Source organism: Montipora foliosa, chromosome 1 (assembly GCF_036669935.1).
Source record: "Montipora foliosa isolate CH-2021 chromosome 1, ASM3666993v2, whole genome shotgun sequence".
Lineage (NCBI taxonomy): Eukaryota > Metazoa > Cnidaria > Anthozoa > Scleractinia > Acroporidae > Montipora > Montipora foliosa.
In genome coordinates, this window is record NC_090869.1 from 14537571 (window position 1) to 14547570 (window position 10000).

Consider the following 10000-nt stretch of genomic DNA (forward strand, 5'->3'; position numbering starts at 1 on the left):
TTTATTGACGCAGGCACTCAACCTCGTAACCTGAAAGTAACAATTCTAGCAAAAGAGCCCTTGGCGGCATGAAGAAACCAATCGATTATTGGTGGAAGAGTGTGGAAGAGGTAAATTTTGGTCCTCCAATGATAATTCCATCCCAGCAGATCAGAAGAGGATTCCAAGCGGCGAAACCACGTGCAATTCCAGCGATACAACCACGGAACCACACTACCTCCCGGTGTTTCGTTCTCTCATGTGTTGGGTGAGATTGCTAATGGCTGATAGCGGCCCCTGTATATGCTGAGGTCCGGTCTCAGAGAAGAACTCTGACCAGGGAAGCCATGGAAAAGTTAAATTTTGGTCCTCCAAAGAGAAATCCAGAGCGGGATATGGCCGCGTGCAAATCCTGCGATATAACCAAGGACCCACATCACCTGCTTCTTGTGTTTAATCTTTTTCTTTTTGTCGCGGAAGTCGGGTCCACGCATGGACCATCAAAAATTGCAAAGCCGACTGTATTTCAAGTCGTCTTGCGGGATATTGGGAAAAGTTTTCAATCAGCAATAACCGCGCCTCGGATGAACCTCATTGGCTACGGTGATGCCACTGCGCACTCATGTGTTGGGTGAGATTGCTAATGGCTGATAGCGGCGCCTGTATATAATGAGGTCCGGTCTCACCCGTAGATCTATCATATAGGAAATGCGCTACATAAATTCATTACCATTTCCTCCTGTTAATAGTAAATCTTTTATTTGCTGTGAAATAGGGTCCACGCATGGACCGTCAAAAATTGCAAAGCCGACTGTATTTCAAGTCGTCTTGCAGGGTATTGGGAAAAGTTTTCAATCAGCAATAACCGCGCCTCGGATTGACCTCACTGGCTACGGTAATGCCACTGCGCAAAGCTGATTATAAGTGAGGAAGACGGGCAATATAAATTATGCTACCAAGCAATCAATGTGGGATACATTTACATATCTCAAATAAGGACGTAACAAATCCTGTTGCAGGTTTATTTGTATTTCACAACTCGACAGTGCTTTCGATTAGAATCGGTGTAAAGCTTCAAAAATAAACGAAAAGGATCGAGCGACCAACGCATGCGCGTTACGTCATACGTGTTCTGGATCAAGAACACAAAACTTCGCCAAATCTAGGCTCGATTAATAGCCGCTGTTTCGGGAAATGAGCCAGCGCTCACTCCCAAAATTAGGTTACCCAAACTCAAGAGAGCGGCGGAAATCGAGCCTACAAAGGGGATTACGTCGCATAACCACCGTGCTTATTGACACATAATCCGCCCCATGTAAGTCCTGTCCGACGACTTGAATAGGGAGTTTAAAGTCGTTGTTACACGTTGAAACTTTCAGCTAAAACTTGTGTGCAACGGGGCTGCGAAACAACTTTCAGGAGGCCTTGAACCGTGTAACATGGTCGGCTTCGTGAAACGTTTTTGGACTTCTATCGCGAGACAGGTTTTACGAAAAGTAGTACCGCTTTCTACTTCTGAAACGCTCGCAACGATCGCAGTGGTGATAAAAACAAAACAGTGGTGATGAAAATAAGAGTTTCACCGTGTAGAGCGAGTTTCAATTGAGTGTCGTAAAACCAAAACCAAAGTAATTACTTTGGCCAAGCAAAAAGGACGGAGACAATCCAGTAAACGAATCAAAACTCGAAGTAATTACACGTAGCCGACACAAAGCGCGGGAAAATGAGCACGCGCGAGCCACGATTGGTTTTGGTTTCACTTCTGATTGGTTGAAAAAATGGCGGGAGAACTTTAAACCAATCACTGAGTGAAGTAGTCATAAAACAAAGTAATTATCTATTTACTTTCGACACTCAATTGAAAACAGCTCTAATACCACTTCGTGAAACTGGTCTCGCTCGGTCTTGTTACGCTCACTGCGCAAGTCTGCAGAAACCGGCCAAGACTATTGTTTTGCGGGAATCTAGTAGCAACATTTTCGAGAACAGTTTCAACGTTCCCGCGAACAAGTTTCGACTTTTTACGTTTACGCGGTGCAACGCCTGCTGAAACTCGTTTTGCAGCGCCGTTGCACATACAATTCAGCGAAAAGTTTTAACTTGTAACAGCGTGAATTCAGAATTCATTCAGTACCCGCAGTAGGCAATACAACTTAAGAAACGTAGAGGCTAAACTTGAGTTGCCTTTGCCGCGCACAAATTATGGCAAGTGTGCTTTTTGTTATAGCGGAGCACTGTTATGGAATAGTTTGCCCATCAGCTTGCGACAATCAGACTCCCTAGAATACTTTAAAAGGGAAATTGACCAACTATATAGTAGGTGTCGGTCGGGCTCCCACACGGCAATCTTGTAAAACAGTGTACATTGTAGTTGTAATGAAACTTTTTATTGTCATATATACTGAAGATTTTACTGTGTATAAATAAATAAAGTAAGTAAGTAAGTAAGTAAGTAAGTAAGTAAGTAAGTAAGTAAGCGTGAACAGCGGGCTACGGAAACGACAACGCCACAAAGCAAGAATACTATTGTCTTTCGTGAATATTGCCTCGTCATATTAACATCTTCTTCGGGCTTATTGCGGAATCATAAATGTGAACAGGTTACCACAACAGTTCATGGTTTTAATTCCCGTTTACGCCTGAAATTTTAAGGCTTCCTATTGTTTTGGATAAAACAACGCTCTTATTTGTGATGATCCCAAAATCGGAACAGAATGTCAGGCAATGGAACCCGTCACCGGGTACCTCCTCTAAGTTTCTGGAACCTTTTCAGACATATTGTCTTTCATATATAGTCTCTTTCAAGTAGTCTTTGTAACCGTGTAAGCAAAGGACGTACGCGTTGGTACCTTCTGTGCTTTCTCGAAGCTCCCATTTTTGCCCTAGGAACCCTGTAGTCAAGTGACAGGCACCAATATCTGTTATTGACACAGGCACTCCACCTACGTAACCTGAAAGTACAAATTGTAGCAAAAAAGCCCCTGGCGGCAGAAAGCAAACCAATTGATTTCTGGGAACAGAGTAATGTGAAGTGCTAGTTTTGTACCCAATATGAAACATGTGAGCGTTAGCCCTACTAATGGAAACGGGCCCACACAAGGACAGAGAAAAACTCTGACCAGGGAAGCCATGGAAAAGTTAAATTTTGGTCCTCCAAAGAGAAATCCAGAGCGGGATATGGCCGCGTGCAAATCCTGCAATACAGCGACGTACTCACATCACTTTCTTTTTGTGTTTAATCTTTTCTTTGTTACGGAATTAGGGTCCACGCATGGACCATCAAAAATTGCAAAGCCGACTGTATTTCAAGTCGTCCTGCGGGGTATTGGGAAAAGTTTTCAATCAGCAATAACCGCGCCTCGGATGAACCTCACTGGCTACAGTAATGCCACTGCGCAAAGCTGATTGTAAGGGAGTAAGACGGACTATATAAATTATGCTACCACGCAATCAGTGTGGGATACATTTACATATCCCAAAACAAGGCGTATAAACAAATCCTGTTGCAGGTTTATTTGTAGTTCATAACTCGACAGTGCTTGCGATTAGAATCGGTGTAAAGCTTCAAAAATAAACGAAAAGGATCGAGCGACCGACGCATGCGCGTTACGTCATATTTGTTCTGGATCAAGAACACAAGACTTCACTAGATCTAGGCTCGATTACCAGCCGCTGTTTCGGGAAATGAGCCAGCGCTCACTCCCAAAATTAGGCTACCCAACTCGAAAGAGCGGCGGAAATCGAGCCTACTAGGGAGATTACGTCGCATAACCACCGTGCTCATTGACACTTAACCCGCCCCATGTAAGTCCTGTCCGACAACTTGAATAGGGAGTTCAAAGTCGTTGTTACACGTTGAAACTTTCAGATAAATCTTGTGTGCAACGGCGCTGCGAAACAACTTTCAGGAGGCCTTGAACCGTGTAACATGGTCGGTTTCGTGAAACGTTTTTGAACTTCTATCGCGACACAGATTTTACGAAAAGTAGTACCGCTTTCTACTTCTGAAACGCTCGCAACGATCGCAGTGGTGATAAATACAAGAGTTTCACTGTGTAACACCACTTCGTGAAACTGGTCTCGCTCGTCTTGTTACGCTCACTGCGCAAGTCTGTAGAAACCGGCCAAGACCATTGTTTTGCGGGAATCTAGTAACAACACTTTCGAGACCAGTTTCAACGTTCAAGCGAACAAGTTTCGACTTTTTATGTTAAGCGGTGCAACGCCTGCTGAAACTCGTTTTGCAGAGCCGTTGCACATACGTTTCGCGCTAAAAGTTTCAACTTGTAACGGCGTGAACAGCGGCTACGGAAACGACAACGCCACAAAGCACGAATACGATTGTCTTTCGTATTATAATTTTAATCATATTATAATTTTCTTCGGGCTGGATACGGAATCATAAATGTGACCAGAGGTCTGTTTCTCGAAAGTCCCGAGAACTTTTCGGGCCCGATAAGCCAGCTGTCAAACTGCAATCTGCTTATTTTGAGAAGATGATCCTTTAACATGTTTTTAATGTAAGAAAAAATAATAGGATTGCGAAGTTTGGTGGTTTAGAACTTTGGCGTTGCGAAGATATAAAGGGAATGGTGGTACCCGAAATAAGCCCAAAAAGTTTCGGGACTTTTGAGAAACAAGCCACAGGTTACCACAACAGCTCATGGTTTCAATTCCAGCATACGCCTGAAATTTTCAGGCTTCCTATTGTTTCGGATAAAACAACGCTCTTATTTTTGATGATCCCAAAATCGGAACAGAATGTCGGGTAATGAAACCCGTCACCGTGTACCTCCTCTAAGTTTCTGGAACCTCAGATATATTGTCTTTCATATATAGTCTCTTTAAAGTAGCCTTTGTAACCGTGTAAGCAATTGCAAAGGACGCATTGTTACCTTCGGTGCTTTCTCGAAGCTCCCATTTTTGCTCTAGGAACCCTGTAGTCAAGTGACAGTCACCAATATCTGTTATTGACACAGGCACTCCACCTACGTAACCTGAAAGTACAAATTGTAGCAAAAGAGCCCGATTGCTGGGAAGAGAGTAATGTGAAGTGCTAGTTTTGCATGAACAATGTGAGCGTTAGTGCTACTGATGGAAACGGGCCCACACAAGGACAGAGAAAAACTCTGACCAGGGAAGCCATGGAAAAGTTAAATTTTGGTCCTCCAAAGAGAAATCCAGAGCGGGATATGGCCTCGTGCAAATCCTGCGATATAACCAAGGACCCACATCACCTGCTTCTTGTGTTTAATCTTTTTTTTTCGTTGCGGAAGTAGGGTCCACGCATGGACCGTCAAAAATTGCAAAGCCGACTGTGTTTCAAGCCGTCCCGCGGGGTATTGGGAAAAGTTTTCAATCAGGAATAACCGCGCCTCGGATGAATCTCATTGGTTACGGTGATGCCACTGCGCAAAGCTGATAAATCATGGATAAGAACAAGAATGTAAACTAAGCGATCAGGCTATCAATGTGGGATACATTTACATCCCCCAAAAAGATGTTTTAAATCCCGTTACGAGAACATTTGTATTTATATAAACTCGGCAATGTCAAATATTCAATCAATGTGAAACCTCACAAAAAAAAAACCAATTATATCGAGAATCCGACGCATGCGCGTGGAAATTGACCGAAATTTTTCATTGTCGTGCACAAAAAATATTTCGTTCTCCTTTTCAAATTTTGCTTTTTTCAAGTCGTAATACCAGCTTTTGTAGTTGTTGTTTTGCTGTATAGTACCATTGAATTATCATGCTGATACAGGATAATCGGGCCTACCGTATTTACTCGAATAAACGCCGCTTCCGAACAGGCGCCGCTCTCGAATAACCGCCGCCTTTGGGACAAAAAAGCAAATAAGCGCCGCTATCCCGGTTTCTAGATCTATTTTGTTCATTTGTGAGGTTTGATATTGATAGAAACAGTTGACAATGCCGAGTTTATGTAAATACCAATGTTCTCGTAAGTGGGGTTTAGAACACCTTTTTGGGGGATGTAAATGTATCCCACATCGATTGCGTCGTCGTTTAGTTTGCATTGTTGCTTGTAATTATGCTTCTTTAGCTTTGCGCAGTGGCATTACCGTAGCCAGTGAGGAATATCCGAGGCGCGGTTATTGCTGATTGAAAACTTTTCCCAATACCCCGCAAGACGACTTGCAACACAGTCGGCTTTGCAATTTTTGACGGTCCATGAATGGACCCTACCTTTGCAACACAAGCAGGAGACAGTTTGAGTGAGTCATGAAATCACTCGATAGGCCCGCGGATGCGCTCCCTTCAATCACGGTCTAACCATGGACTAGGTTTTATATATTTTGGATCGAAATTTAGTTTGACACTATTTGCCTCTTGGTAAGGGTTTATTCATTTGAATTGAACTTTCTTCCTTAGAAACGGCAAAGATCATCTTGTCAAAACGTTAATTCGCCACCATAATGAAAGCTCCCTTGGTATTAGAAAAGTGTGCCAGTAGCTTGAGATAGAAAGAACATTCAGGGTCTTTGACAAGATTCGAAGATTAGAAAGCAATAAGCAACGGCAGCATAGAGCGAGTTTCAATTTATTCAGTGGACAAAACACCAAAGAGCACCACGATATACTTTTCGCTAAGCAGAAGCGTATTCTTTAAAGACGCAGCAAGGTGCTGATAAAAAAAGGAAAAACTCAGAGAGTAGACAATTACTCAAATCTTTTTCATTCATTCACGTGCATATTTCAATGCCGATCAAATCATTGGGCTCAGTTATAACCTGGGACATGACTCATCTACTCTAAAGGCTGGTTTTCACTAGCGACGGAGGCGGAGTCGTAATCAGAAGCGCAGAGCCATACGATCTAGTGAAAATCAAACTGTCGGAGTCGGAAGCAGAATACCCATTCCGCTTATGTCTCCGTCACTTACGATCCAGTGAAAACTGCATTGTCGGAGTCGGAAGCAGAAACGGAAGAGTAGACCAATCACAATGCTCGATTCCAAGCAGCGTGATTGGTTCTTCCGCTCCTGCTTCCGACTCCGACAATCTAGTTTTCACTGGATCATAAGCGACGGAGTCATAAGCGGAGTGGGAAGAAAATGGGAACGTTCTGATTCTTCGCGAGTCCGATTCCGTCGAGCTTATGACTCCACTTACGACTCCGATCTTTGATTTTCACTCGGTCATAAGCGCTCTTAAGACTCCGACTCCGTCGCTGGTGAAAACCAGCCTTAAGAGAGGGTATTTTGATAACCCGGAGAACTGAGTTCATAATGTTCCTCGGCGGTTTTATATTTGCCAGTGCGTTCACGTATCTCATTTGAAGAACCCTTCAAGCCAGACGAACCAATGTTCTAAACGTCTTTAAGGCTTTGTTCGTGCACTTTATCAAGATGGAAAAAGTACCAACCATCGAGGACTGAGAAAAAAAAAACTTAATAATAAACGCGATGCCTGCGCTTGGCAGGTTTATATTTTGCCGTTCAGCGAATAACGTCACTAGACTTGTCTGTCTGTGACGCAGGCTATGAAGAGGGCGGAAAACGATACGATAGGGATTTCTCTCCAACTGTGAACAGGGCATAATCTCTGTAAGATATAGTATAAAATATTAATTGAATGCCCTTTAATTAATGTTTCGTTTCGCACCCCCTCGTTAGCTGTTCTTGTTCCACATTTCTTTTCTTTATTGTCCCTTCTCTGTCATTTACATGCACCCTTTTTTGCGTTCCATTCTAGCACGTATTTACATAAAGTTCTGTCTCGTATATAAGTGTAGCTTTTTCGGCCCCCTTCCATCAGTTTTAGTTGCACTAGTCGCAGCAAGTTCCTCGAGATCAGTGTCCAGTGCCAGTTACCACAGCTTTTCAGTATTCGTAACAATATAAGTATAATGGTCTCAGCTTTGGCCATTTCGTTTTTGCATGCGTGGCATTCAAGTTTTTATTTATGGTGTATTTTGCAGTTTCAACCCCCATCTTCCAAATAGTCCGTATCTCTCAAGTCCTCTGCATTTTCACATACTTCACCCGTCAACTAATTGTTTTCCCTTTTGTTTACGTCTTGTGGTTTTGTGGTCAGTCTGAATTGCTACGAGTATGGCGGTTACATAATCTCGCTGTGACAAAATATTTGTCATCGGTTGACTAAGTCAACGTATGACGTTTCTAAATGCTTGTCGAAGACTTCTACGTTAAACAGATGACTCACCGAAACAAAGCTTATGAACTTCACCTAATCGACACATCTGGTACCTACGAGTTCCCCGCTATGAGAAGAATCGCAATGGAAAAAGCGGACGCTGCCGTTCTGGTTTATTCCTTAGATAAACCGTCTTCCTTCTTGAAGTTGGATAGATATATGCAGGAAATAACCAAATGTTGGGACGACAGAAACCGGAAAATTCCCGTGATTATTGTCTCCAACAAATCCGACTTACCAAACTTGTCGGAGCCAACGTTCCACAACTCGTATGGGCTCAAAATCAGCGCTTGTGTGCATTTGGAGGGAAAATGGAAATGCTTATGGCTAGCCACCTCCGCCAAGTTTAACCTCAATGTGGATACAATATTCCACAAATTATTGGATAAGTTGAGTCCCGAGAAGAACGTTCCCAGAAAGAAGACAAGTTTAATGAAGCAGATATTGCGCAATTGAAGATATGTTGTCAGTTACTGGGAAAAAAAGACTTAAAAGTACGCTAAAGCTTGTCGCAAAATTTTGTTTTGAAAATATGCGAAGGAAAGGGTTATTAATCAAAACAATATCGAGGTTTTCCATTTCAAAAAATAACAAACTATTTGCATTACCTGTCATCACGGTCCATAATCGACGTGGGTCCGACTTTCTGCCAGTGATGAGCCCTGACGTATTTCAAAATTCAATCAAAACATAAACTTTTTAAAAGGCAACATTAACACCTTTTGAGATCAAAACGGAAAACGAATATGGACCCGCGGGTTTTGATTTTCAACATCTCACGGCTATGCACATAGAGCGGAATATTTGTTGTTGTTCTTTATCAACCGTACGCTTTCCAAAAACGCGGAAACCTAATTACTACTTTTGGGTTCCGGGCGCCAGACACGAAAGCGCGACCGACAAACATTTCCTAGCCCTATTCCAAAACCCAAGAAAAGAATTTTTCGAATGACTTTTCTTTAACACTATAATCAACGAACAGACTAATTATAACTTAGTTCGACTGTTTCATTCTTGATATATCAAAGCTAAAAACTGAAAACGTTAAAAGCAGTCCAATCCAAAGCTTCGAGACGGAAAAATCGCTTTTGGGAGGAAGTAAAAGAGGTGTTAATTAAGAGGGTGAAATTTCAAAATCGCAATATTTTTACCGTCGACAACCGTAAAATGGTCAAGCCAATATTCATCTCAGATATCCTTAATCAAGCTTAAATAGGGTCATGTTATCCTGTTTATAAATAATTGCCGGTTTTCATTTATAAAATAGGGAAGTTAAGAAACGACGACGGTTACGACTACGACAACGCCACAAAGCAATAATATCATTGGTTAAAAGAGCAGAAATAATCGTGCTACACGTGCAGCACGGATTTTAGCAAGTAAGTTTGCGGTCCTCTGCCTAACGACGACGAGAAATCACCAAATTTGAGGTTTTAACGACAGAGTAAGCATGAAACAGAGAATTATTCATTCTCTGTTTTCACTCTGAAACCGCTCGTACCAATTTATTTTTAGGTTACTTCGCCCATATTGTAGGACGTGAACGAGACTGAATAATCGCGAAAGCCAAGTTACATTTTGAGGTGACGTTTTCGTCAACCGTCTCCGTCGTAGATCTTATAATAGGGAGCTTAAGATCTACGACGACGACGTCGACGAAAACGCCGCAAAACAATAATATCATTGGTTAAAAGAGCGTAAATAATCGTGCTGCACGTGCGGCACGGATTTTAGCTCATATTTTTGCGGTTCTCTGCATGACGACGACGTGAAATCACTAAATTTTAGGTTTTGACGACAACGTGAGCATGCAACAGAGAATCTTTCATTCTCTATTTTCAG

The 10000-nt window shown here is 42.4% G+C and overlaps 1 protein-coding gene and 5 non-coding genes across 6 annotated transcripts in view; 2 read left to right on the plus strand and 4 right to left on the minus strand.

Annotated features, from left to right (window-relative positions):
* Window positions 1–464: 464 nt before the first annotated feature.
* LOC137982469 (U4 spliceosomal RNA) lies at window positions 465–603 on the minus strand. The gene has a single exon (XR_011118722.1). It is a non-coding gene; the product is annotated as a U4 spliceosomal RNA (small nuclear RNA).
* Window positions 604–756: 153 nt separating this feature from the next.
* LOC137982415 (U4 spliceosomal RNA) lies at window positions 757–895 on the minus strand. The gene has a single exon (XR_011118683.1). It is a non-coding gene; the product is annotated as a U4 spliceosomal RNA (small nuclear RNA).
* Window positions 896–3243: 2348 nt separating this feature from the next.
* Window positions 3244–3382, minus strand: LOC137982427 (U4 spliceosomal RNA). The gene has a single exon (XR_011118687.1). It is a non-coding gene; the product is annotated as a U4 spliceosomal RNA (small nuclear RNA).
* Window positions 3383–5260: 1878 nt separating this feature from the next.
* On the minus strand, window positions 5261–5399 carry LOC137982493 (U4 spliceosomal RNA). The gene has a single exon (XR_011118731.1). It is a non-coding gene; the product is annotated as a U4 spliceosomal RNA (small nuclear RNA).
* A 644-nt stretch (window positions 5400–6043) lies between these two features.
* On the plus strand, window positions 6044–6182 carry LOC137982357 (U4 spliceosomal RNA). The gene has a single exon (XR_011118671.1). It is a non-coding gene; the product is annotated as a U4 spliceosomal RNA (small nuclear RNA).
* Window positions 6183–7736: 1554 nt separating this feature from the next.
* Window positions 7737–10000, plus strand: part of LOC137975185 (GTP-binding protein Rhes-like) — a 3350-nt gene continuing 1086 nt past the window's right edge. Inside the window, exon 1 of the mRNA XM_068822273.1 lies at window positions 7737–10000. This exon is cut by the window's right edge and continues 1086 nt beyond it. Coding sequence (XP_068678374.1) covers window positions 8129–8614 — 486 coding nt within the window. The 5' untranslated portion in view covers window positions 7737–8128 and the 3' untranslated portion in view covers window positions 8615–10000.